At 48.0% G+C, this 27,082-nt stretch overlaps 7 protein-coding genes and 1 non-coding gene across 8 annotated transcripts; 3 read left to right on the top strand and 5 right to left on the bottom strand.

Annotated features, from left to right (window-relative positions):
- Nucleotides 1-1,308: 1,308 nt before the first annotated feature.
- B0J16DRAFT_t18 lies at nucleotides 1,309-1,433 on the bottom strand. The gene has a single exon. It is a non-coding gene; the product is annotated as a tRNA-OTHER (tRNA).
- Nucleotides 1,434-3,552: 2,119 nt separating this feature from the next.
- Nucleotides 3,553-5,136, bottom strand: B0J16DRAFT_329552 (uncharacterized protein). Its single transcript, XM_046126335.1, has one exon. The coding sequence runs from the start codon at nucleotides 4,721-4,723 to the stop codon at nucleotides 3,656-3,658; it is 1,068 nt and encodes a 355-aa protein (XP_045989624.1). The 5' UTR covers nucleotides 4,724-5,136; the 3' UTR covers nucleotides 3,553-3,655.
- Nucleotides 5,137-5,869: 733 nt separating this feature from the next.
- Nucleotides 5,870-7,751, top strand: B0J16DRAFT_329549 (uncharacterized protein). The gene is made up of 4 exons (XM_046126334.1): nucleotides 5,870-6,095; nucleotides 6,155-6,303; nucleotides 6,350-7,382; nucleotides 7,431-7,751. The coding sequence occupies exons 1-4, from the start codon at nucleotides 6,039-6,041 to the stop codon at nucleotides 7,542-7,544; spliced, it is 1,353 nt and encodes a 450-aa protein (XP_045989623.1). The 5' UTR covers nucleotides 5,870-6,038; the 3' UTR covers nucleotides 7,545-7,751.
- A 4,402-nt stretch (nucleotides 7,752-12,153) lies between these two features.
- Nucleotides 12,154-13,479, bottom strand: B0J16DRAFT_378424 (uncharacterized protein; the record flags this gene model as incomplete). The annotated part of the gene is made up of 4 exons (XM_046130919.1): nucleotides 12,154-12,338; nucleotides 12,390-12,517; nucleotides 12,564-12,802; nucleotides 13,399-13,479. The coding sequence occupies 4 exons, from the start codon at nucleotides 13,477-13,479 to the stop codon at nucleotides 12,154-12,156; spliced, it is 633 nt and encodes a 210-aa protein (XP_045989622.1).
- Nucleotides 13,480-15,462: 1,983 nt separating this feature from the next.
- On the bottom strand, nucleotides 15,463-18,020 carry B0J16DRAFT_391713 (P-loop containing nucleoside triphosphate hydrolase protein; the record flags this gene model as incomplete). Its single annotated transcript, XM_046131950.1, has 4 exons — nucleotides 15,463-16,742; nucleotides 16,792-16,983; nucleotides 17,030-17,674; nucleotides 17,726-18,020. 4 exons carry the CDS (start codon nucleotides 18,018-18,020, stop codon nucleotides 15,535-15,537), a joined length of 2,340 nt encoding a protein of 779 aa, XP_045989621.1. The 3' UTR covers nucleotides 15,463-15,534.
- Nucleotides 18,021-18,491: 471 nt separating this feature from the next.
- Nucleotides 18,492-20,703, top strand: B0J16DRAFT_367121 (chaperonin Cpn60/TCP-1 family). Its single transcript, XM_046130115.1, has 5 exons — nucleotides 18,492-18,634; nucleotides 18,691-18,708; nucleotides 18,758-18,806; nucleotides 18,865-19,981; nucleotides 20,030-20,703. The coding sequence occupies exons 1-5, from the start codon at nucleotides 18,622-18,624 to the stop codon at nucleotides 20,489-20,491; spliced, it is 1,659 nt and encodes a 552-aa protein (XP_045989620.1). The 5' UTR covers nucleotides 18,492-18,621; the 3' UTR covers nucleotides 20,492-20,703.
- Nucleotides 20,704-20,720: 17 nt separating this feature from the next.
- On the top strand, nucleotides 20,721-22,345 carry B0J16DRAFT_31766 (uncharacterized protein). The gene is made up of 3 exons (XM_046125381.1): nucleotides 20,721-21,240; nucleotides 21,290-21,800; nucleotides 21,852-22,345. The coding sequence occupies exons 1-3, from the start codon at nucleotides 20,830-20,832 to the stop codon at nucleotides 22,250-22,252; spliced, it is 1,323 nt and encodes a 440-aa protein (XP_045989619.1). The 5' UTR covers nucleotides 20,721-20,829; the 3' UTR covers nucleotides 22,253-22,345.
- On the bottom strand, nucleotides 22,141-23,788 carry B0J16DRAFT_31722 (RTA1 like protein-domain-containing protein). Its single transcript, XM_046125359.1, has 3 exons — nucleotides 23,168-23,788; nucleotides 22,704-23,120; nucleotides 22,141-22,656 (listed from the first exon to the last, which is right to left on the bottom strand). Exons 1-3 carry the CDS (start codon nucleotides 23,378-23,380, stop codon nucleotides 22,438-22,440), a joined length of 849 nt encoding a protein of 282 aa, XP_045989618.1. The 5' UTR covers nucleotides 23,381-23,788; the 3' UTR covers nucleotides 22,141-22,437.
- Between the last annotated feature and the right edge of the window lie 3,294 nt (nucleotides 23,789-27,082).

Below are 27,082 nucleotides of genomic sequence, written 5' to 3'. Positions count from 1 at the left end.
AAGCTAGAAAAGCTTCCTACGTGCTTTGGAAGATTCGCGCACCAGGTGGAACTCGAAACCGCTGAGGGAGTCCTTAAGCCACGTAGCAAGCTGCTGAAGTGAGTCGGTCGGGTTGCCAGGACATGGCTGCGGTAATGTTGAACAGTGTTGTTGAGTGTCACAAAAGGTGGGTATGGGGAGAAGAGGGGCGCTGAGTGTCACTCCCGTGACAATAGATGTTCTTTATGGCTCTCGCATATCACTGGAAGAAAGTCGTCGAAGCAGTCGTCTCGAGAGAACGATTTGATTGTACCACAAGACCCGGAGACGGTCAAGATTATCGATTACAGACGAGGTGGATGCTATGGGGACCCCAGTTACTTGGCAAAACTATATGGACATTCTTGCGTGCCATCGGGACCCACCATGATTGGTCTAATGATATCTTAAACCAACGACATCCAGCCTGACGATGCAACGTACTGTCAACGTTTAAACGGAAAAACGTCAACTGGCAGATTTAAGAAGCTCCTGACTTTAGCCAAACGATGGAGGATCGGTCAAGGTTGTATATGGCGGAAGCAGGGATAGAAGTCAGTTATTCATACAGAGGAAAATAAACCATAAAGTCACTGCTGTCAACATCTTTATCATAACGTTGATGGCATTAGCGGCGTGTTTGTTCATAGACCTTCACGTAGTACTTTTTCAAAGAAGCAGATTACATTTGCGGCCACCCCTGCTATTAAGGGGTTAACGGTAACACATCTGAAGATGTCTACAAACGAACTCAACAAGACTTTGCGGTCAACCTTGCGAACACACTCTCAGTTGTAACTAGGTGCAGCTGTTTGTGCGGTAAGTCATGTAGAGGGAATCGGTTGTAGCAGCTGCGGATCACAGCTAGTTGTGAAGGACGCTGACTGTCACACATATATCATCAAAGTTTAGAAACAGTATCTGTTTGATTCAAAGTGTTATTTACTGAGTACTCGTTGCTAATATCTACGGACATGTTATTGCCAAAGCCCAGATCAGATAGTTGCCATATATCACTAGTTCTAAGAGGACCCTTCCTTACATTCTTGAAACTGCTCCACCTTCAATCGTCAGTCATCTTGATCTTCAGCTTGAAAGTGGAGAGAACGAGATGAATATCGCAGATAAAGCACGACATCAAAAGAAAAATGCAAACTATGTGTATGTATATACACGCCTGCAAGTAGCACTGGCCAGCTGGCTTCGCACTGTCAACCAACGTACTGGCGGAGCTGCGCTGGCCTAACATTGAGATACGTCAAAGGGAAAAAAAAGAGAAAAAGATATTGACCCCCCTTCCGGGGTTTGAACCCGGGGCTCTCCGTGATCTCCATCCCATATTCTAGAAGAATTGATGAAACCGGACCCAACGGGTGCCAGTAGACGGAGCGTGCTAACCACTGCACCAAAGGGGGTATATTCATTGTTAACAGATCACAGGCTCTTTGATACTATATCGTTATGGCTGATCATTGGACTCAGTGTTATCGCCGCGGGGTAGAGGGGATTACCCAAATATTGTTCGAACTTATGCGCCCCCTTGGCACTGGCCAACAGTGTTCATGTTTAGATCTTTTGGCGAAGCTCCTTCTACCAACATTAAACCTTCCCACAAGATTCACCACCTGCCAACCATCAATATGCCTATCTATTACATGTCCGAACTTGACGTAAGTACGCATTGCGGGCATCTGGTCTCCAAATGTGTTAGTTGACATCGGCAGCCCTGACCATGATACGGCCGATATCTCATATCAAGGAGGTGTTGTCGTCTCTTTTAGCACAATGACAGATGAAATGGAGACCAAGCTGCAACTCCCCTACTTTGTAAACAAAGCCTTACCGCCCAGAAGGGATCGATAGCGAGCGTGCTAACACTGCACGGATTGGTTTGCTGTGACCAAATCCCGGTCGCGCAATAAAATGCTTCCGGTGAATGACAATGCAAAGAAAAAAAGTGAGAGCTTGGAAGCGGAAGAGGTAAAGACAGAAGCTATATGCCTGACTTATCCCATCCAGGGGTTGTCAAATAGGGGCTACGAGACATGTCATATTGCAAACCATTTAGCTCCCCGTACATTATCCTGAAAATGTTTGCTGATATCATCAGTCTGATGATTTCTCAAGTTCTTTTTCCAAGAGATGTATAGTGATTTGGGCCATCCAGCGGCAAATGGGAGGCCGGGCAGTGTACCCATGACAAAATCTTTCGCAACGAGAGCAACAAACGGCGGGATGACTGCCCAACAAATTGCCACTAGGTATTCAATGAATGGATCAAATAGGCTCTCTCATCGGGATTGAGCAAGATATAACGATGTACAGAATAGAATTGTATCTGAAGTACACTCCTATCGTTGCTTATTATAAATCTCCCGCTAGCTCTACGAGCCCCTGTAACCCTTACTATTGAGCCCCATCTCTACGTTTCTCTCGTTCCCAAGGGAAGATAATGCTTAAACCACAGGCCCCTCTATAGCTAACCCTGCCAGGTATGTCGTCTCTCAGATTTGTACAAATGGAGAGTCCTCCGATCAGGCGAAGCAGGATGTATCAAGCCATATGGAGATTGACTCTAACCAACAAGAAACTCAAATGGAAGATGCTTCTGCCCTGAACGTAGAAAAGAACCTACCGGTCTTGTAATTAATGGTTGCGGCCCGGAAGGTGACCACGATCTCGCGTTGGAACTTGACTTTAAGCCTTCGGAACTCGCATGGGACCGGCGCGCGAAGTTGGTACCTAGGTAGTCAACTAAGAAGAATGTCAGCTTTTGAAAGCATAAGAGAGCCCAAATACTGCCCTAAACCGCGCTGTGTGGCGAGCTTTGTCTGTATATCTGATGAGACGCCGAAAGAACTATTCACTGATCAAAACAGCACATGGTTGGAGGACTGTCACAAGGCCACGGGGCTTGTCTTCAGAGGGGGCCTTGGGAGCTTTGGATTCAAAGGCGGAGGAGGGAGGAGTATTGCCCTTGGGGCCGGAGGAGGAGGTGGGTTGAGATATGACGGATTCTCAACGGCGAGGAGGGAGGGGAGGGGGGAGAGATAACAGCACAAGGAGTTGTTCCGGACGAAAGGGAACTCGGCGAGCTAAAAACACACCAGGCTCAACGAGCACCGGTATCCAATCGTCCTTGGATTCTTCGCGGAGTACAGATAAAAGGAAATATGATAGAAACAATCTATCACGAATTGTCGCAAGAGCCGGAGCAAAAGGAGAGGGCGCCGCAGAGACGTCGTGCACAAGCTGGGTAGACTGAACGGAGGGAGGCAATTGAAGGAAGAAAAACAAAAACAAAATCTTGCGCGAGAAACCATTAGTTACCTTCGAAGAATCGCATGGAAGGCAGCAAGCAAAGGGTGTCAAACAGCTGGCGGCCGGTGACAGCTGGCAAGCATCTGCGGCTGAAAGCAACTGCTTTCTAAGGCAGGTCTCAGGGTATCAGAAGAATTGGCCCTGAAAGCACAAGAGCCGGCTTGTCGAGAGCCCGGTTAGTTCATTCTCAAGCCACATAAGGCAACCGACAAGTGGAATTAGTTATTTATTATGGTTGAAATGTTATATATGTTATACACCTTGCTCTCGCTTCCAAAGCCTTTCAGATAAACAATAACGCCATAGTATATACAGTCTACATCATTTGCTTTCCCAGCTCATCAGGGATTCTGTAGATTTCGCCGGTCTTATCATCTTGCAGCCAGTGTTGCTCGGGGAGTATTGTAGGGTTAGGGTCCTTAATTGGCTGAATCAGAGTCCTATGCTCATGATGGTGAACAGATATGGTGCGCTTTGGCTCGTAGATCGTGTGGACATGAGGTCGAACATGCTCATGGACAACCGGGTCTCGGTCTGTGTGAACTGTCCTGTCAAAGTCAAGGCTGTTCTGGAGATGGAAGTTGGATCCGCCTTCTGTGCCAGCCTCAACTTCCTTATTGATACGGTCGAACTCGGCGTCTCGAGGGTGAATGGCTTCCAAGTTGTGTTTAATGTTGCCCTCCTGACTGGTATTCGATTCCAGATTGACATCAGACTCTTGAGACAAGGGGTTGATGTGTGTTGCTGGCTTTTCAGGACCTTCTTGCCCGATTGCTAGTCGCGAGAGCTTCGCCTGGTCGTAATGGCCCTCCTCGAAATGATCAAATGGAGTCAAAGGGTCGACTTCTATTTCAGGAAGCTCTGATTCTTGTTGAGAAACAGCTAGACGAGACAGCCTTCTTTCGAGGTCCTCTGCATCAGGCGAATTAGCTGGTCTGGCCTTCTGATGGCTCGCGTTCTCTAAACCAGTTGTATGTTGTCGAGCTGCCTGGCTTGACGAAGCATCGAAGTACTCATTGCCGGGGGCATTTCCATCAGTGTGTGCCTCACCGGCGTCTTCTAATTGGATACCAGGCCGTTGGCGCTCCAGTCTTGGGGTCTTGGGGGTCAGATCTGCTTCTAACGGCTGAACTGCCGGATGAGCTAAGAAGCCGTTGGTGTTTTGAGGAGCACCAGCGGGTTTTGATTGAGGAGCCTCATGGCCGACCTTGTGTTCTGACCTTGAGGTTCTGCTCAAGAGACTCAATGACTTGCGATGGCGTGATTGGGACTTTCTGTTGCTTGATGGCTCTGAGTTGAGACCCTCAGATGTCTTTTCTGCACCGCCGCTATAGAAAAGACGTGAAACTCTCTTCTTGAAAGAATTTTTGATACGGCTCGCCATGGGAGGCGGCGAATATGCGGAAGGAGCTCAACGATAATAGGAAGGGAAAAGGAGCAGGCAGAAAACAAGGAAAGAGAAGGAGCGATCGTGATTAGGGAGATTGTTTTGTGTATTAGTGATACGAAACAACTCAGTCACTACATATGAGTTTGCCACAAAAGAGACGATTGCGTCTGTTGATTAGAGCTCATGTCTCAGATTCGGACAATTGCTTCTGAGGCCATCCATCAGATCAGGACCCAACTCAACTCGGTTCAACTCTATTCGATCCGGAGAAACTCCATGTCATCATTCGGCCCCAACGCATAACGCATATTTACATCACTCACCCCCTATTTCCTATTGATCAATTGAGGTCCACGGTCTAGATCGTGTCTCCGGGATCGACGGCGAGGATCATGTGGAAGTTTGCGTATCCGAAGTTCGATGACGCCCTTCATCGGAGCTACAGCACGCTAGTGGATGCTTAGCTATGCTAATCTGGAGCTAGCTCTTCAGCCTCTTGGCAAGAACCTGCTTATCACTTCCTGTTTACCCATGGCCTCTTATTTCCGAACGGAGACATTACGACGAGGGTATCGCCAGAAACGAATACCGGTTGCGGATCAGCTTCTCTGCGGGCATGCGCGACCCGCCAACTTGGGTGGTTGAGACAGGGTTTCTGTCACACCGGAGCAGCTGTTCCTCAGCAATCACAGATCGTGACGTTGATTATCCCTGAATTCAGCTGAGGTGGACGAAAGCTGATTGCTTGTTATTGTTCTCTGCCTGCAAGCGCAGGTCTTTGACATACTACTGAGGTCACATCATACCAGGGGTTAGGCCGTTAGGGTCGACTTGACGTGTGCACTGTCTCCCGTCCAGATCCAGCTGCAGATGCAGTGCAATTTACCTTGGTCGTGTTCTCCTCTCAAGATGGTTGCCGAATGAAGATCGCGGGATGACATGGAGGGCTTGGAGCTCTCCGTCGTCATCATCATGACAGCTTCAACACGTTGACACGGCCCACACCAGAAGCTGGAGCTCCCTCTGAAACTCACCGTTGGCTGAGACTCTCAGAGTCAGGTTCGGAGCTCGATTGAGATGACGTTCATGATGATTCCCATGATGAAGAGGCGGCTAAGGATACATTGGGCACCCAGGACGACCTGTGCTATCCTCAAGTATATAAGTTTAAGCACATCTCAACTTCAACAGCTTCATTCTCATCATCATCATCATCATCATCATCCTCATATCAGCCACTTTACAACAGCAAAGCAACCATCATCACCAAATCCTCTTCACTTTGTAACCAATACCCAAATCAACCACAATGGAGAAAGCAAAGTCTGCCGTTTCTAGCTTCCTTTCCCACGATGGAAAGCACAAGGTAAGATTTTCTAATAATGGATTTGTTTTATATGCAGGTAAACTAAAGAAAATTTCAAGACCACCGTTGATGAGGACGTTCGAGGCCATGTAACACAAGAACATGTCAAACCTCACCAGCACGAGTCTGTGACTACTGCACTGGATAAGGAAGTTCATCAGGATCATCATCATACCACAATTCAACCTATCACTCACAAGGAAACTCTGTAAGCGAGATATTCCCCAGTTCCATGCATATACTAACAAACTCAGTCCCGAGCAGCACCACCACAATCTTATGCCCGTTGAACACCGGGAAATCCATCATGAAGACGCCCAGCAGACTCGGGCCACTCTCGACCGAGAAGCTGCCAAGTTCAGAGACACTACTGAGACACACAGCACCACACACTCTGCTGAAACCGCCCCTACAGTGACTGGCGAGCGCATCCACCATCATGTACATGAACACGTACAGCCCGTCATTCAAAAAGAAACTGTGCAGCCTCATGTTGTTCATACTACCATCCCAATTCACGAAACGCATCATGCTGCTAGTGTGCACCATGGCACTTCCACTCTCCCCGCAAAGACCCTCCAGGAATTTACCTCCGAACGTGGAGGTCTTGCTGAGAAAGCGTCTCAGAAGCTAACTGAGTTCGACGGTTGTCCCAAGCCTTACAGGAAGGAGTTACAAAATGAGCAGCTTGAAGGTGACAAGGGCATGCATATTCACGGCCATGGTGACAACTATGGCGAGGGCCGTGGCATTGGCCACACCGCCGAGGGTCTTGCCGCTGGTGGAATGGCTGGCGCCGGCGCTACTGCAGCTTCTCGCAAGCACCGCCACGGTATCGGCCACAAGAACCGCCGTGGATCCAACTCCAGCAGCTCCATGAGCTCCAGCGATGAGGAGTCCCGCGGTTTGGGCAAGACCAAGTCTTCCAAGTCCCGAGGACTTGGCTCTGGAGTTGGCACTGGCGTTGGAGCTGGCGCAGCCGCTGCCGCTGCCGGCGCTGCTCATCACCACCATCAGAACCGTGAGGGTGCCGCCGCTGCTCCCACTAACATGGAGGGCAACCGTGGTCTCGGAGCTACCCACGAGGGTATTCCCGGAACTTCCGGTGTCGGTTCCGGTATGGGATCTACTGGAACCATGGGTAACACCAGCACCATGGGTGCCAACCGTGGCAGTATTGGAAACCCCAACACTGCTGGCCTTAACAAGCCTCACTCTGGCGGCGAGTACGACTCCATGAAGACTGGTGGCCTTCACAACGATCCTCTTAAGAGCAACTCTTCTCACGTAAGTCTATATCATCTTCACTGAATCACATGTTCTAACAACCCACAGGGCCGCGGCGATTCTGGCGTTGGAATGAATGAGCAGCGAAAGCCTTCCCTGCTTGATCGTCTCAACCCCCTCAAGGATGCCGATGGTGATGGCAAGAAGGGTCTTATGGACTAAAATGTCTTGGTTATTTAATCTCGATTAATACCTAGTGTACGATTAGTGATATGACGAGTAACGCATGACGCGAGTTTAGCTTACTCGTTGGCTAGCCGGGAGGGGGGTGCCAACTAAGCAAGCTTAGTTGGCCACAAAAGTGTGAGACGGGATAAAAGTGTGAGACAGCCCCGCACCGATCGGTGTCGCGATTTCATCACTTTTGCCCGCCAAAACCAATGAATTCTAGGACACCAATTAGTGAAAATCCAAGTAATCGTGTCTAACTTCATTATGCCTACCGATATCAATCTCAAGGCTGCTCGTGCAGTCGTTCTTTCGCGCCAACACTTCCAAAGCCGCTCTCGTGATGCTTCCTCACAGGCAAAGAAGCCTCTCTCACTTCGTGAAGCTGAAGATCGATATGCCGGCTCTGCTCGAGCATCTATCGCCCGCATCGTGAAGAGGCTTGAGGCTGCGAATTCCCTCGATTATAATGATGTTGTAGAGCCAAAGATGGGCCGCCCGCGTATACTCACGGATGCGGAAGAAGAAGCTATCGTCACATATATTATGTGGATGGATAGGTCAGGTCTGCCGGCTTCCAAGTGGGAAATAGAGGATGCAGCACTTACTTTGCTGCGCCGCCGTGATCCTGAGGCGAAGCCTATGCATAAGATGTGGTACACACGCTTCCGTGAGGATCATCCTGAGCTTGCGAAATCGATATTGAAGTCGAGAGAAGGATCGCGAGCAGAGTATGAGGAGGCAGGCGTTGAGGATACGCAGGAGTGGTTCCAACGACTTGAGGAAGCTATTCGCATGAAGAATATCGGCGCATCGGAGACCTGGAATGCAGATGAAGCAGGAGTTAGAGTTGGTATGTTACGGGATAAAATGGAATGCCTTGTCGTACGCACCAAGAAGAAAGCTTATACAGAGGTATATTCTCCGCAAGATCGTGAGACTTGCACAGTTATCGGCTCAGGCAACGCAGCCGGCGATACAACTCCTCCTTGGCTTATCTTCAAGTCGTTTCCAACACTCGAGTGGGCATATATCGATGCAGATCCTGATATACACTTTGCACAGTCGGATTCGGCGTTTTCCAACGCAGCAATAACGCTGGAGTGGGCGAAGCATTTTAACCGCTGCTCTTGGGAGAAATCCGCAGCTGTGAAGAATCGTCAGCTTGACTTCGAAGAGTGGTTTGGATGCAATGAGCAGCTGCAGGATAAGTATGACCGAGAATATACTCACGATGTGCCGCCGGCTTCATTTCACAAGAATTCGGAGGAGCTGATTTGGCGGTTGCTCGTTATCGACGGATTTTCCGGGCACGGCGCCTTCGAATTCAGAGAATATATGATCAAGTTCAATATTCTCGTTGCATTTCTTCCTCCACATTCTACGCATATCCTGCAGCCGATGGATGTAGGCGTATTCCAATTCCTGAAGGATGCACATCAGAAGAAGCTTCGCGATGCGTTGCGGAAGGGAGATCTCACCTTTGGCCGCCGTGCCTTTGCGGGGGCTTTTCAGGTATGTGCCTTCCAGTTGAGCCTTCTCTTAAATTCGTGCCTTTTCTCACCAAAATCAGGAGATCTTCAATCTCGGCTTCACAAAAGCTCATATCATAAGAGGCTTCGAAAAATGCGGCATCTTTCCTCTCACGCCCCGACCTGCGATAGAATATCTGCTTCGCAAGCAGCTAGGAAAGAAGAAGACCTGCACGCCCGCTCATGCTTCGCTTCTGCCGTCAGAAACACGCTTTCTGAGCGCTTCCGTCACCGCTGAGAGCATCGGCGAGAGATATCACGATATCCTCAGTTCTCCTACACGGCAAGGATTAAAGCATATCCGCAACATCGTTCACGAAGCTGTATTGCTAGAAGATGTTATTCAGAAGTACGTAAACGACCGCAAAACGCGTATCGAGAAGCGATATCACGAGAGAAAGCGCGGCAAGCGTGCAAAGACTGTATCTAACCTTATTCCTCTAGTATCACTGCAGGGACTCCGAGATCAACAGGAGGAAGCTATCGCGGAAGATTGTAAGAAGATGCAGAAGCAGGGAATCCGCAATCTCCGATCAGATCTCATTAAGGAGATGGATCGCCTCAAAGATGAGTGGCGAGCGGATAAGAAGCACATCGTGAACGGATTTCCCAAGAATTTGCGGTTTAAGCAGTGGTTGGAGCACACAGGGAAGAAGGATGACTATCTATCGATGGATACACAACGGTCCGCTATGACCGATGCACTCAAAGAAGAGACTAACGGCTATATGATAGATACTCAGCTTCCTGACGAAGTCCGTGAGTCTATTCGCAAGGCACAGTTTGCACCAAAACCGCTCAACGAGGTAGATTTCAGCGCACTCCTTCACAGCGATGATACAGTCGATTTCCGCCTCACACACGAAGATCCTGATGAGGAAATGGATGAAGAAGAGGATACTCTTCCTCTCATCAATGTTGCCGCACACAAGGAAGTCGTGATAGCCTCATCGCCGCCCAAGTCCCCGAGCTTGCCGCCGTTGCCCGACTATGACTCCCCTCCTCCCTCCACGCCTTGCCCTTATAAACACCAAACGCAGCTACGTGAGTCACTTCGTGAGCTCATCAGAGAGGGAAGAGCCTTCGCGGCAGGAAGCCTGAATGGCCAGGATAACACGGATACAGCATAATTTGTAGGGACTTCAGTTTCCCGGGCCACAGCTCTTTGCCGGCCGCCCCAGTCACTTCCCCCAGCCTGAGATAGTCAATACATCGCGAGAAGCTTCAAACTTCGTTTTTTTCATCAATTTAAACCTATTCCGACATCAGAAGAGCATCTAATGATTGATTTATCGGATTTCGCCACCCAGATGTGATCCTTGTGATCGTCTCACACTTTTATCCCGTCTCACACTTTTGTGGCCAACTAAGCTTGCTTAGTTGGCACCCCCCTCCCGGCTAGCCAACGAGTAGTATTTAATCAGTATTTCCTTAACTTTTGGTCGATGCATTATAATACTGTGAACTCTATGATTATGTATGAGATGTATGATGCGAATGTGATATCTTCCCGTTCTTCTAGCGTTGAAATTAGATAAAGTATAAACATCCATGTAGCTTTTACTCCAAAGCTAGGCCTCAGGGTATCAGAAGGGTCGACCCCAAAAGGCATAAGCGACGAAATAATTTAGTCACTTTATGCAAGCTTAGACTAGCACTTAGGTTGCTTTATTATGGTAGCATAAGGCTTAGAGAACAATTCCCCCACATGCTAGGCAACCTACACACAATACATTTCAAAAGTGCCAACCTCATAAATCGATTACATACGCCGAGCGGGCTGGTGGCTGTAAACCAGCTCCGCTTCTGACGTTTGTTACTGCACTTGTGTGTGTGTCCAATGAGGTTCGTATTTGCTACTGATCTCATGTTATGCAGCCATCATACACTCGAGGTTTAAATAAGATGAAGCATGTTCACAGTTATGTATGACCCACAGCTTGGCCAACTTCCATTTCCCCTGCCAAGTTTGAGCAAAGTTCACGATCTCGGATTCCACGAAACAAGCACCAAAGACGATCCACGATCCACGATCCACCCCCGTGGGAAAGTCGAACGGTGCTAATTGCACGTCCATATCTGATAAGGAGATATGCTTGGAGATGTCTGGGGAGAGCCGGACCTTGAGTCGAATTTGGGGGGTCTTGATATAGGCCGCATACGACACGTCAAGAACACAACCGTCGCTGCTGTAGGAGCACAATTCACTAGCCTGAATTGCGGTCGGTGTCAATGGTGAATGTCATGGATCGAGGTCGAATTGTGCTTTCAAACAGCTCCAAAACGGGGCTCTCATGTGTAAATCCGAGTTTGGATAGTGTCAACCAACCGGCTGTTACCAATAATCACCTTTAAGGAGGCCCTGCGACCAACCTGAAGGCTTATATGTAAGCCAGTGTACTTGACACCAGGCTGCAGCATGGTGCGGTAGCCAAGCTCGAGTGTATTGGGGAAAATTTGAAGGGCAACCTCTCAAGTGAGGGGCGAGCCCCTGGATTAGGACAACAATCAGGTCGAGTGGCTCTGCGGCCATCTTTTAAACAGCCTCGCGGAGAGTGTGGATTGGACTGAAAAGACGCAAGATTCTTGAGGTCCACGAGACGCCTGTGTACGATCCTTCTTGTGTCTTCATATATGCTTCTGTAAGTAAATGAGTTTGATCTTGTGCGGCAACACGGGAAGGGTGTAAAGGTGGTTCGACTTGGATACCGCGCCGGTGCACTTTGCCTGGTCCTTGAACCGCCAGGCCATAGATGTCGTGCCACAGTTAAATGAATCACTATCAGTTTCCAATATATCAACGCGAAGCAGTGAGCCAAGCAGTAATCGCCTGCTAGGATTCCTATCGCACTGTGGCCCAGAACGGCTTGATGGCCTTACTGTCGCTGAGAACCACATAGGCGATACGAGACAAAGAGATCCGCGTGCGAGCGATGGATCTTCCGATTCGGCTGTGCAGGGCTCGCAACGATCAGCAACGGATAGGGTATGTAGGCTGTATTACTGTGTTGGAGCTGTTATAATGATGATCAAGCGATCTGGCTCCTTGAAGCATTCAACCTATAAAGCTCTCAGTCCATCTTCCAAGAGTTGAGCTTATAGTCCATCTTCCAAAAGTTAAGCTTAACGCTGAGGTCCAGAATCTCCTGATCCTTCTTCAGGATAGTGCGCTCGTAGCACTCTATCACTTCCCGCAGACCCTTGTTGTACTTGGCGTAGAACTCATTCTTAAGGTGGGAACATCCTACCAAAGGCTCTTGCTTGTCATGAGACGTAGCCTAGAGGACGGCCTGTCTGATGTTCGTACTAGTGCTACTAGCACAACTGATGCGGAAGCGGACGTAGGACGCAGTCAGGAAGTCTTTGCGAGATCGCACGTAGATGTAAGACGCAACCCGAGTAACGGGCGGTTTAACCGGGAGTGTTCTCGGGCGACTGCGGCGTAAGGTTCGTTGAACGGGAAGCCTCGGTCAAAACTGACTGCTGCTGATTGCCTTGGCTAAGCTTGGGGCGGTTAAGATGGTTCAGAAAGTAGGAACAGTTATTGGTAGGAGGCGAACTGTTGCCAAAAGCTTGCTGCGGGTGGACTTGTGGCTGCTTAAGCTCTTTAGGCTTATAGGTACTATGCATAAGGGTAGCCAAAAGACCAGTAGGGTCAACAGAAGGCGCAGGCTGATGGATCTGAGCAGGCAGAGGACTCCGGAGGATACCGCGGCCCTGCTGGGCCAGGTAAGTCTTTGCGAGATCGTGGGGTAATTACTGTGCAGAAGCGCTATGGTCATTGTTTGGGAGGGTTTGAAGATGCTTTACAGAGGCTAAGATGCGATCTATGAGGGTACCTCTGGGTGATCACTATGCAGAGGAGTTAGTGATTGTTATGGATGTAGGATTGTGTATGCCGCTGCAGCACCTGGGCTGGCTGACCATCTGTGACTGACCCATCACGATGAAAGGTGCTGATGATCAGCATTGACTCAAGATTTGCACCTCCAACATGGAGACGAGATGGTGATCCGCCAATTCGAAAATTGTATCCTGTTGCCTCCTTGAAGGTATAGCGCCACCGCTCTGACCTTTGAGTCGCCAAATATTGCTGTATTCTAATTCTCAAGAACACCCTGGCACTGTCGTGGGCTGTAAGCGGGCACATAACTTGTTGAGAAAACAGCTTCATGCTTGAGATGTTGATCGACTCAGGACAGTTTATCTGTCCGGCAGGGTAGTGACTATGATCCTGTGCATCGGTCAATAGATGATACTTCTGGGATGAGGGAGTCTTACAGACGCTGCTAGTATCAGAGGAGCAACAGACTTACGAATACCCAGAAATACTCATGCCAGCCTGTCACGGCGACGGCATCGTCTAAGGTCTGGGTGCTCATAGGTCGCAGCGTCATGCTGAGAAGTTCAGCCAGGCAAATGATCACATTACGCTCCAAGTAGATTCGAGTCTGGAGATGCCTATCGCAGCCTGCATCGCGAAAGCATCTAGAGGGACACCGAGTACCCTTGGCACGATTTCTCTAAGCAAACAAACTCGAGCAAGCCTCGGGGTGTCATAAGAATTAGCCCCCGAGAGCATAAGAGATGAAATAGCTTAGTTATCTTATAGCAATTTAGATAAGCATTTGGATTACTTTATTTTGGTAGCCTAAGCCTCAGAGGGCAATTCTTCTGTTACCTACCTGGCAGGCAGCGAAGAGGAGAGATGCTCCCCAAGAACTTGGAAGAGTAATTTAAGAAGTGGTCTAACATGGCTCGCACCGGTATTTTTCTTATCCTTCCATCAACATCAACAACCTAACAACCCCATTTGCATAACAACAGCACTTTACATAAACAACAAGATACCTCTTAATCATATAATTGTAGCTGAGATAAGCAGCCTTGATCATGGTAGTGATCCTATCAACTTCGCCCAAGGGTGACCTTACCCTCAACAGCATGTCCCAACAGCATGTCCCAACAGCATGTCCCCTGCATTGAATACGCGATAGGCTTATTTGACACACCAACAATGCGATGCGGTCGTATCCTTGCCAGCTAAGAACACAACCCGTTGGTAATCTAACCTATAACCTTCCGTAAGGTCATTGACGAGGTGACTGCAGATTCTGCCGATCAGATCGTTGTTCGAATCTGGTAGCTTAACAAGAGTACGAAGCTCACGACTTTGCGACCCAACCCTCACAGTGGTGGCAAGGCTGGTAGTAAGGGTGATTGAAGCTTGTGAAAAGCGACGAGCGAAACGGTATTTCCTTGGATTGCAGTAACGGTCATGGCGATGGTACTTCGGAACTGGTGAGAAATCTGAGGATGTCCCTATCGTCGCACCTTCCCCTGTGCCCTTCGCGCTTTCACCTCTCTGTGGGCCGCACAACAGAACGGGCTCTTAGACCAACTTCGACTTTTCACCAAATTCATTTGTATGGAGACATCTGGTAAGTCTATAACCGTACAGTGGAGTAAGTGGCATACTGATTATTAGCCATGAGATATTGGAGCAGGGCAAAGACAGAGGAATCATGACAAGTGAGGCTCAAGAACAGATCTGACCATCCCGATTCGCGAGTCGTCATGACTATCAAATCATCCTGCTCTTTCAAATTCTCTTTTGACACTCTTCATCTGGCTAGTACATCGGCTCGGTGTTGTGTAGTTGTCCAACCCACCAGTCTTCTCTTCGACCAGGTACCCCAAAGGAACCATTAGAGTATCAGAAAATTTGGCCCCCGATAGCCCAAGAGACGACCTAATATTCTCTTCCTATGATAGCTTAGACGGAGGCCCGGGCTACTTTGTCTTGACGCTCTAAGCCTCCGAGGACTTTCCTGCTACCACCGGGGATTGTTGTTGGTCAAAGGAGGCCCATCGAGAAGCTAAAGGATCTTTTTCACCAACTACTGTTGAAACCCAGACAAGCTCATGGACAAGGCCAAGAAGCTCGTGGCGTTTCGGCCAGACCTTCCGTGAAGGTGTCAGGTAGGCAACAAAGAGCTCTCCAAGACTCAGCATGCTAAAGTAAAGCAGCATACAAACTGGTCTAAGCCGGAATAAGTCGTCAGAAATGTCTCGTCAGTTAGGCTTGCCGGAGCCTAGTCTTCGACTGCAGAGCCTCTCGGTCTGATCGTTGTTCCTTTGGCGCCTCGCTCCCCCTCCCCCATCCGTTTACCTAGGAACTCCACAAGCCCTGTAGCCTTTCATCCCTGGTTTAGTAGGCAGCCAAGATTTCACGTATAAAATCAGTTACAGTTGTCTGATTGCAGGTGGAGTGCCAAACGGTGCTAATCGCACGTCCATATCCGACACGAGACGGAACGAACGAGTACGAACATGACTGCCAAGAAAACCACAGAGTTGACCACATGTTTACGACATGTTTACCAACGGTCAAGCAAGAATGGACGTTTCATTGTAAATATACTTTCATGTTCGATTCTATGCATACGTTTTCATTCCAATAATCCAGCAGCGACGGTTTCACCTCCACTGCGTATGACGACTCTTTGTCCACGTTCAAGAGGAACCTTGGCAGCCAACTTGACAGCTACCCGCGCAACACCACCCGGTTGAACAACTCTAGGCTTCTTCTTGAAAACAGCTCCAGTGACCTTGTCCAGTGTTGCTGCTATAGATACAATCTGTCCAGCCGAATGTAATCGTCCACGATGCAGGTCCACAGGCATAGGCATCAGATGTTCGAAAGCCATGGCCTTCATAATGAAATTATCACTGCAGTTGATGGGGTCTTTGGTGTGGCAGAGCATGTCGCCGACTCGAATGTGGATAGGATCGATGTTACTCAAAGCAACACTGACATTTTGTCCAGCAACAGCCCAGTCTTGCATATCCGAGTCCACCATGATTGACTTGACGTATGCTTCCTCCCCGCTCGGTTGAACTAATAGGGCATCGCCGATTTGAAAGGAACCTGCGTCAACCCGACCGGCAATAGTTGTGGTGCCAAGTTGCGATCTGAATACTTCCGAGATGGCCATTCTGAATGGACTTTTGAGTGCTCGCGCTGTTGTCGGCTCCGAGTTCTCCAAAGCCTCAATCAAAGTTGGTCCAGTGTACCAAGATGCTGCAGTAGCCTCTGTTCGACGGGCAAGATTGTCGCCGTTGAGGCCGGATATCGGAACAAAATCGACGTTCTTAGACGTGAATCCAAGACCAGTGAGGAAGCCGCTGACTTGTTGAGAAATCTCATCATAACGCTCTTGTGACCAGCCGACCATGTCAAGCTTATTGACGGCAATGACGAGTCGCTGGACACCCAAACTTCGCAACAGCAACACATGCTCTCGCGTCTGACCCTTCAAGCCCTTCTCGTAGGCTCCAGTGTTTGCATCAATAACCAAAATGGAAAAGTCAGCTTGGCTAGCACCTGCAATCATGTTCGGTACAAAATCGCGGTGGCCAGGTGCGTCCAGGATAGTAAAGCTGGTCTTCTCTGTCTCGAAGTGATTTGTTGCAATGTCGATGGTTACACCTCTTTCTCTTTCTTCACTCCTCTGGTCCATGACCCATGCCAGGGCAAAAGACTGCTTGCCAGACTTTTCAGCCTGTTTTCGATACCGATCAATAGTGTGCTTCTCAACGAATTTGAGTTCCAATAATAATCGACCCATTAGGGTACTCTTTCCAGCGTCGACATGGCCTAAACTGGTTATTAGTGAACAAATGAAAGGATGAACGAGGAAACATACCGACTACAACAAAACTGATACTTCTCTTATTGGAGCTGTTTTCGTACTCCTTGAGAACATCAAGCCCCTTGCTCTTAGGCGGTAGGGCATCAGCAATCTTGAGCTCAGAGACGTTCTTTTCAGCTTCAGAAACATCCTTCCCCTTCTCTTTTTGGGGCTTCTTGGGGGCCTTGGCTGCTGGTTGTTTGCCCGCTGAATGGAATTAGATTAGTTCATTTCGTCCCTGCAAAATTCGAACCTTTCGCCTGAGCTGCTAGCACAACATCGTCTGGACTTGGCTCGGCGAAAGCTTGTGCGGCAAAAATTGAAGAAGAAGTGTAAGGCATAGCAAAAACATCGGGCCTCTGGGATTTGGCCGGAGCAGATCCAAAAAGCGTCTGAGCAAAGGCGGAAGGTTTAGCTTGAGAAACAATCTCAACTTCTGGAAAGCCATCCAATAGGAATGGATCTTTGTATCCAGAAGCTGTATTTTCCTGCTTTTTGTCTTCCACGGTAGGTTTATGGTCTATGATCATTTCTTGTTGTGAAGCGAAGTCTTGCGATGCGGGTGGCGGAGCTTGACGTCTCTGGCCGAGGGGCGCCCGGTTCTCCTTTCCCGACTCAGCAATAGAAAGGTTGCTGACGTCCTTGGTGACCTTTTCCTGCTCTTTCTTCTCTTCGGTCCTCTTCTTCCTAGCAGCTGCGAGAGCCTGAAGTTTTGACATCTTAGGACCTTCGCCTCCTCCTAGCAAGCCTCCACGAGGACGCTCAGGTTCGACGAAGAGAGTTTGACGTTCCTGAGGCACGTTCAACCATGGCATGTCGCTGAAGAAAGTCGCAGAAACTTTGTTGACAGGTGGAAGGCTCATGTCGGAAGTATATTCGCTTGACAGACGCCCATGGTCTGCTCCAGTTCCCGTAAGGCGCTGTGAAGCAGAAAAAAACACTGACATACCTTCTGGCGCTTTCTTTGCTGGCTTAGGTGCCGGGGCAATGAATGTCTTCATCAGATACGTGACTGACTTATCGATATCGTAATAATAATGCCACAAAGCTTCTTCGATCTGTGCTTTTGTGACCTTGTTCGCTTCGGTTCCCAGAACTCTGCGAACTTCTGCGGTTCCTTCGTCCATCGCTTGACGATCCTCTGTACTGAGCTCTTCCTCTCCTTCCTCCTCGTAGTCTTCGCCGTCAAATTCGGATACGATATCGTTCGCATCAAACGTATGGACAATGCGATGGCGAGACATGTTGTTTAATTTGGTAAGGTTGAAGTATGATCTGGAGATAGAATGTGGGTGCGAGTTCGGTCTTGAGATATGAGATATGAGCGATGAGAAAAGAGAAAAGATTGAGACTGCGAACGGAGGGGATCTCACAAATGATATAGTCATAGGGGAAATATTTAGAGTTGTTGTGACTGCACAATCCGAAGTTAGGTGTTTTAAAGGTTTGGGTATGTTTTCTGTGCCTGAGGTAGGTATCCAGAGTATGACTGTCTTTAGGTAATGATGCATCGACGGTTTGGCGGGGTGCTCCTAGTGGGGTATGAAGTCACGACGCCCAAGGCGCTGACCGACCTTACCTGACCTGAGGCGCTGAGGCCTGGGTCGGTAGCGGGGTGCCCCTGATGTCCCGGAAAATCTTATTGACCCGCGCCGCCCGCGAATCGGTGTGGCAGGCACCCAAATCTTCAAAAAATTGAAGGTGGGAGGATTAGGATTGGATCGATCAAGAAACCGATAGAAGCTCCAGACTGCCACCAATTTTCGAGGGGACTTTTCGATACCGCCGTAAACACCAGAACACTTACGGATACAGCTCCCCGAGGGTGGAAAAGTCTTAGCCAACATGGATTCCTTGAGTGAGTCCCGCACACTTTTGTCAACGAGGGGCGAGGGGTAGCTAACTAGGGGACAGATTTGGATATGTCCAACGGTATTTACGACGACATGCCATGATGATGGTTCCCAGCTAACAATCGCAGCGGCGGTGATGAAGGATGAGCAAGGCCGTCCTTTTATCGTTGTTCGAGAGTACGTTTATCATCAAGTTAACCCTCACCGTTGATTCGAATCACCTAACATCTTTCAGTCAGGGGAGGAAGAAGCGCCAGTTTGGTAACGAAGCCGTCAAGTCGCACATTCTCGCCGCTCGAACCGTCGCAAATATCGTCAAGTCGTCTCTCGGCCCCCGCGGACTCGACAAGATCCTCATCTCCCCCGATGGAGACATCACCGTGACGAACGACGGTGCTACTATTCTGCAGCAGATGGAAATCACCAACCACGTTGCTAAGCTACTAGTCGAGCTCTCCAAGTCTCAGGACGATGAGATTGGTGATGGTACTACTGGTGTTGTTGTTCTCGCTGGTGCTCTGCTAGAGCAGGCCGCCGATCTTATCGACAAGGGAATCCACCCCATCCGAATTGCCGACGGTTACGACCAAGCTTGCGATATCGCCGTTGCCGAGCTTGACAAGATTTCAGACACCATCGAGTTCTCGCGAGAGGAGACATCTAACCTTGTCAAGGTCGCCCGAACAAGTTTGGGCAGCAAGATTGTCTCCAAGTCCCACGACCAGTTTGCCAACATTGCCGTTGACGCCGTTCTATCCGTTGCCGACCTCGAGCGAAAGGATGTCGATTTCGAGCTGATCAAGGTTGACGGAAAGGTTGGAGGAGCTCTTGAGGATACTCTCCTTGTCAAGGGTGTTATTGTCGACAAGGACTTTTCTCACCCCCAGATGCCTTCAGAAGTCCGGGATGCCAAGATTGCCATCCTGACCTGCGCTTTCGAGCCCCCCAAGCCTAAGACCAAGCACCACCTCGATATCACCAGTGTTGAGGAGTTCAAGAAGTTGCAAAACTACGAAAAGGAGAAGTTTATTGAGATGATTCAGCAGATCAAGGATACAGGTGCCAACCTGGCTATCTGCCAGTGGGGTTTCGACGATGAGGCCAACCATCTCCTCCTCCAGAACGAGCTACCAGCTGTCCGATGGGTCGGTGGACCTGAGATTGAGCTGATCGCCATTGCCACCAACGGCCGTATAGTTCCCAGATTCGAGGATCTCTCCGCGGAGAAGTTGGGTACTGCTGGTGTTGTCCGAGAGATGTCCTTCGGTACAACAAGAGAAAAGATGCTTGTCATTGAGGAGTGCGCCAACACCCGGGCTGTTACAGTCTTTGTCCGAGGTAGCAACAAGATGGTGAGTCTCATTCATTGTGATTAATAAGCATAATGCTAACATATCCAGATTATCGATGAGGCTAAGCGATCTCTGCACGACGCTCTTTGCGTGGTGCGAAACCTTGTCCGTGATAACCGTGTTGTCTACGGTGGTGGTGCCGCTGAGATTGCCTGCTCTCTGGCTGTCGAGGACGAGGCTGTCAAGACCCCTGGCCTTGAGCAGTACGCCATGCGTGCCTTCTCCGAGGCTCTTGATACCGTTCCCATGACCCTGGCCGAGAACAGTGGTCTCAACCCTATCGCTACTCTTGCCGAGGTCAAGAGTCAGCAGGTCAAGGCTGGTCCTGAGGGCCGTGGCAAGCTTGGTGTCGACTGCATGGGACGTGGTGACAACAACATGAAGGACGCATTTGTTATCGACCCTCTTATCGGCAAGAAGCAGCAGCTCCAGCTTGCCACACAATTATGTCGTATGGTCCTTAAGGTCAACAACGTTATTGTGTCGGGAGCGGATGACAACGACTTTTAGAGTAAGATAGATGGGCAATGAACAAATGCATGCTTATCAATCTTGTCATGATTAAGTATTGGTTATGCAGGTAGATGATATCCATGTATGTATAATCAAAAGTGCTGTATATTCCGCATACCTATTTATCTTTTCGACCATACGTTGGATTTATTGTGATACTGGAATGTGATTGGTTGATGATCCTTCAATGAATCTGACAGGGATCGGAGGAATTGCACTCCCTTGGCTTACCTGCATTCATCCTTTGTATTGTACACACCTAACTATCTGGTACAGTGAAGATATTCGTATCTTGAATTCTAGTTGTTTATATAACCGGACTTTCCTGCTTCTCAATGCAACCCGCTGAGACTACTACATCAACTTCGCCAGGATTGCTGCCTGGTACCGATACATCAACAACCATAACTAAAAGACGACCCATTCCTCGAAAAGGCCATACCAAATCCCGAGCAGGCTGCTCCAGCTGTAAGAGAAGAAGAGTGAAATGCGACTTGATTACCCCAGAATGTGGTGCTTGCCATCGACTAGGCCTCGAATGCCAATACGTGAACAAACTTGGTGGTCAAAATAAACCAGGTGATCAAACCTCAGCGACTTCTATCTCAAAGCCTTTACGAAGTGACCCAGTCATGTTCGACATGAACGACCTTAACTTCTTTCGACATTTTCTATTTGAGGCGTACCCTCCTCTACCCATCGATGGGTTCACTGTGTGGCAGCAAGCTTCACAGCTTTCACATGAGGTGAGTTTGTCAAGGAGTATAAAAATGATTTGATTAACAGCCTACTCAGTACGATTTCTTATTGCACTCGATGTTAGGGCTCGGGGCCTCTCATCTAGGATTATTGACACCTTCTGGATACGAGAAGGCTGCTTTGAAACATCGGGTCACTGCAATCAGCGCACTGAACAAGCACCTGACGAAGCCTCATTTCACACAACAGGATGCTGAAGCAGCATTTGGCGCCATGCTCAACTTAACGTTTCAATCAGCTTACATGACTGATGGACTTATTGATTTCCTCACAATGGTTCGAGGCTGTTGGCTCGTCGGTACACAACCCTCCGTCGACCTAGATCACACAATCTTCAAAACATTTGGCAGAGTGAGCTATCTCGAGAAGATCAAAGCCATTGTGCACGAAGACGATCGGTCAAACCACTACCTAGACAAGGTCATTGCCGACGGATTCTGTCAGAGTGTACAGAAATTGGGACCGCTATGCCATAGTGTTGGAGAGTTGCAGTATCTGGCACAAATGCAAAGAATTGCAACTCTAGCATCTACCAATCCTGCCGAAAGTGATAATACCATGGTCCACTCAGTTATATGCGTACTGACATGATTTCCAGGCTACCGTGAGCTCGCGTTCCTCTACGATGGACTTGGTCATCTCAACACTGCCGATTTCACTTCCTTCATCGATACGAAAAACTACGCTTCTCAGCTTGTCATCATGCACATGCTTGTTCTAGAGTTCGTCATGAGTCGCAAAGCAGTCGAAGGAGATAAGAGGTCTGCGATAGGCCAGAAAGGCTATTACTGCAGAAAAGCTATGTCCAAGGTCTGGGTTCAGAAGATTCTAAGCAAGCTTCCCCAGGAGTACTATGAGTACGGAGAGTGGCCATTAAGATTCATCAATAGTCTGAATTACTCGTTTGATGATGAGGACCAGGTTTGGAAACCTTTCATGTTGAGCAGTGGTACTGCGATCCTACCAGAAGAGGATACGCTGTCTTTGGTTATGCGGTAGATTTGTTAAGATGGCTCAATTAACTCTTAGACAACATGTGGAATGTTAAAAGCTAAGCGGTACATTGACCACTCTATCTAATCACATATTTTCCAGCCTTCTAACCTATTTCCTAAATAATCTAAGCCAAGTTGAACTATCTCTCCTTTCCTTTGCTCTCACCCAGATGACTGCAGGCAACAGCGCTACTTCCGTCGTTCAGCTAGCTCAACACTTTCTTCGGGTTGAACCACCTTAAATCGAGCTCCGTGTCTTCCCAAGTACTTGCTCGGATGATAAATGCAGAAGATGCCGATGGCGCCAACCATGGGTAAGCTCTCGAATACCCAAAAGAGCCACTCATGGCTGAATGCATAAGAGTCTCTCCCACCAGCAAATTCGATAACTCTAAAGATACAGCGGATCTTCCGAGTTAGTTTATGGCTTTGATATTGATGAGACAGGGGCTTACCATGATCAAGATACTTGATATGTATACTGAAAGAACCACCTTTTGCCAACCCTTAGGTGCACTATCAACAGCCATACTACTTGCAAGAACATGGAATCGCCGGAAAACACAGAGGAAAAGAGTGAAGGCGACGAGTTGGAACGATAACCCGGCTATGAGCACTTTGACTCCGATTCTTTCCATCTCTCCTTGCCAGTTATCGGAGCTTGCAATTCCAGAGCCGCTACCCTGGATAAGGAACGCAATGATATCGCATCCAACGAAAATTGGTGTTAAACGTCGACCTGGAATCTTGAGAATCCGATGACGGGAAGGAGGAAGAACGGCAAGGATGAGACGGCTGATGAGGAGGTAGTTCCCTGCTGCTATAAGAACAGGAGCAAGGACCGTGTAAGTCAGTGTCATAACGAAGGGTGTCTGCAGTATTAGTTGCTGAAGCAGGAGATAATAGAGGAGTTGCTTACTATCTCGGACTGATTCTGGACAGAATGTATCCTGAGGTTATAGGCAGCGACCTCAACGGCTGAACCCACAACGACAACGGTGAAGAACCAAGCTCGATATTTGATAAGAGTCTGGTAGGCAAGGATAAGAAATATGATGCCATAGACTACAGTTCCAACTACAGCAAGAGGAAAGGATGGATCATACATCCAGATGGACACTTGATCTGCCATTTTGTTATTCGACAGTAGGTAGTAATGAGAATAGTGATTTATTGACTTTCTCTGTTGATATTCTTCATTTTCAAAGATTTACTATCTTCTATATACTCGTTCTACAATATCAAGACTACGCAACTCATCGCTTTTGAAAGCGATGAATACGTTGCCAAGCATAAAGATTTCCCGAATAGGTAGTTGTGGAATGTTGGATGCTTATCCTAGAAGCATGTGAGATTGTGGTTGGCTGTTAAGTTCCTAGTTAGTTGCGTGGCCCTGGATCTGAAAGCGATGAATGCGAGCTCATCAAAGACCATGTATAAGCAGTCGCAGAAAAGCCGAAAGATCAAAACTATCTCATTAAACAGAAGACCATGTTATTGTCCTCGTCAGCTCCTTAGCAGATGATCCACAATATGAGCTTGTCCGAGTTAGAACTATCACCATGTGAGAACCAAGAAGACAACCCAATAGCCACAACACTAAAAAGAGACCCTGATTTTAGCGGCATCTACTATTCTTAGGCATCAAAGACAAAACTTACCCCCAAGACAAGACCTCAGTTCGGCAAAAAGGATCGGCACAGGAAGAAAGACATCCGGAGCCGAGACTCACGCGATGAAGTTATTCACATGAACATTGCACGGTCGTTGAGCTCTTGGCCTTGTTGTTTATTGCCTCAAAACAAATCTTGTATGCACACATGATGCTGTCTCCGATATTGACAGCTGTGGCCATTTCTCATGATCGCAAGGCGTGTGAGACAGCATGACTAGTATAAGCGCTGGTTCTGGTTCTTGGGTCTTTAGAATGTTTCGGACCCTGACTTGGCATGAATCGGTTCTTGGGTCATGTCAGGGCAATTGAAGCAGATGATTGGGGTCGGTTGACTAGGGCGGCCAATATGGCATGGTGTTGCGGCGATTTTTACAGAAGCGTGACCTTTTGGTCACGCAAAGAAGAATATTTTATCGTGATCAAATTAAATGATTGGATATTTATTTTCCCCGGAATGTTTCAGACAATTAGATGGACAGAGACAATAAATTTAGGCTATCGAGTAGTGATTCTATCCTCGGTCTATTCGGTCTAAGTATCACCAGCAAAGCCTCAGCAGGCAGTCTTCCATGTCTTATGCCACACAACACTGCCACCAGCCGCATTTATTCTATTGGATCGCAAATTTCACCGCCTGAAATGAGTGAATGACTGACCGTCAGCGGAGATGATTGTACTGTATTTGTGTCCCCCCAAAGCGCCTTGACCGATGTTCTCATTCTCAGTTTGAGGATGACTACAGTCAATCTCGTTGTGAGAAGTGACTGAAAGCTGCACTTGCGGTTGCAGTTGCCACTGAGAGGCGCACCCATGTGAGTCAGTTTGGGTGAGGGTTCGCTTCACCTTGAGGTATGCTGCAGTACAATATGTTGAGGTTGATGCAATGCAGATGGCGTGCATCCAGTTAAACGTGGGGTTATAGACGGTGATTAATTGGGAAATTAGAATAAATAATTGTTAATAATATATTAAATAGAATAAAATACTTATAGAATAGAGTATATATACAGTACTGTAGTCAGATATATGGTAGTTTATTCAGCGTATAATATTCAGGAACATCTAGTAGAGATATTATGGTACTATTAATAAACATTCATCAATAGACATACCGTTTCAACCACTATATCAGACCAATAAATAATAGATAAAACAACCAATGAATAATATTCTTTAGATAAACCATTAAATACACATAGAAAACGGTCAACAATACGGCAACAGTAATATTTCACTGAAAGACCGGGTTCCCGGGCCTCACCGCCCACCGTGGCCACTGTAACAGGCCTATTTCCCCGGTCATCTGCCTTTAATTTGCTGAGTTGTTCAACCCATCATGACAATAAAAATGCACACTCCCATCCCACCACCAGCGAATCCGTCTCAAAGAGCCCCGGACCTAGTTCCTGTCAACTAATGTAATAGTGACCCTCAACTATAGTCTATACCGTCCATTTAAAAGTCCTTCCCCGGGGCTTACATGAGACATCCGCCATCTCTCACCGGATCTTATAAACCGGCATACGAGACAAAACAAACCATCTTCAGTACCTTGTGTTTGTCTATCACGAGCCAGTAAATGTCCCCCTCATTCATGCAAACATCCGTTTTCTGAAGCAGGAAAAAGAAATTCCACAAGGAAACACTGCACTACCATCTCCATTTCCCTATCAAAATGCTGGTTCATGGCTTGCTTTGTCCTACATGCGATGCTATGCGATGCGCTGCGACGTAATGACCAAGCCATCAAGGACCCTGTCAAGTGTCATTGTCGATGAATGAATTTAGTTATCATTCACATGAATACTTCAGTATTCTTCCCTACTATTGTTTGCTACTCACCAGATCAAAAATCAAGTTTGGCTGACTGATTGCTTGTTTTTCTTCTGGTACCACGACATCACCGTCTCGTATTGTGATGGACACCATATTTATCACATTTAATACCTGATTGCCTGTCGTCTGATTGATTTTCAGGTTTTGTGTCTGCTCATTCTCGAGATTATCGGGCAGCATTAAACCCCCACCCAATGAATTAAATCGTATCATGGCCAGGAATTCAGCAAACCTTGGACAGAGTATCTACTGACTGACTGTGCTCTGTCACTAATAGACTTGTGATAGATCTCAGCCACGACGTACAGCACAGATACACTTACGACTTTAGCCTAAAACCCCCCATGTTCTCTACCTTTATGCCTCGAGACCTTGTCCTTGACCCTTCTTTCAGCTCTAACACAGCTATTCTTCAAGTCAAGTTACGTATCGCTCACCGACGTCGATCTGTCAGCCACAGACCCGTGACTCTTCCCAAAGTGGCATGTTTTCTCATCTCTCAGTTCGATCTTGGTGCTGCACTGCACTGTAGTCTCTTACAGTAGGCGACCTTGACTTCCAATGATCTTGTGGCATCTCCTCACGAGAGACAAATAATCCATACGGACCCTTTTCCGGCGGCGGCTTCATGCATCGAGTCACCGTTCCCCGTCTGCAACTGTAACTGCAAGTGCAAGCAGAGAGGCAAAAGAAACAAGCAAACTCGATCTTCGAGACGGGTGTGACAGCAGCCGATAGTTTACCCTCGTCTTTGATGTGAGACAACAGCAGTGATAATACCGGCAGCGACTGTAGCAGCCGCTCATCACCTTTTGTCGAGTCCAGTCATTCATGAAATGATGAATTGTCCCGGCTTATGTGATTGTCGTCCTCGTGAACCGTCTTGTGCTGCCAACTTGTCTAATGCCCAAGTGTTACTGTACTGTAGGTACACATACAGGTGGCTGGCTTCTGGTAGTCATAGACCTACAAAGGGTGTATGTAGTTGACCCCTCGCGAAATGCCCCTGAAAGAGACACGGCTTGGCTTGACTTGGCTTTGTTCGATGGTGGTAGATCGTGGGGGAGAATTGACTGGTGCGTAGTATAACTGGATGTGTTTTCTTTGTTCTTCTTGACGGTACTACCCTGGACAGATTGCATTGGGCAACCGTTTTAAATCTAGGAAAACATCCAATCACTTATTGATGAATCTGATAATATTTTGCAATTTCTAATTGGAGATTCAAATTAGTTCTCGTCTTACACCTGATCAAGACTGACTTAGCTCTTGTGGTCAAGTCATTTCAGCTAAGTGATGGAAGTTTTAGAGTAACCACACTAT

The sequence above is a fragment of the Fusarium flagelliforme genome, assembly GCF_020744385.1.
Source record: "Fusarium flagelliforme strain FIESC 12 MPI-CAGE-AA-0113 chromosome Unknown B0J16scaffold_1, whole genome shotgun sequence".
Taxonomy (NCBI): domain Eukaryota; kingdom Fungi; phylum Ascomycota; class Sordariomycetes; order Hypocreales; family Nectriaceae; genus Fusarium; species Fusarium flagelliforme.
The sequence above is the reverse complement of the archived record's forward strand: the minus strand, read 5'-3'. Positions and strand labels throughout refer to the sequence as shown.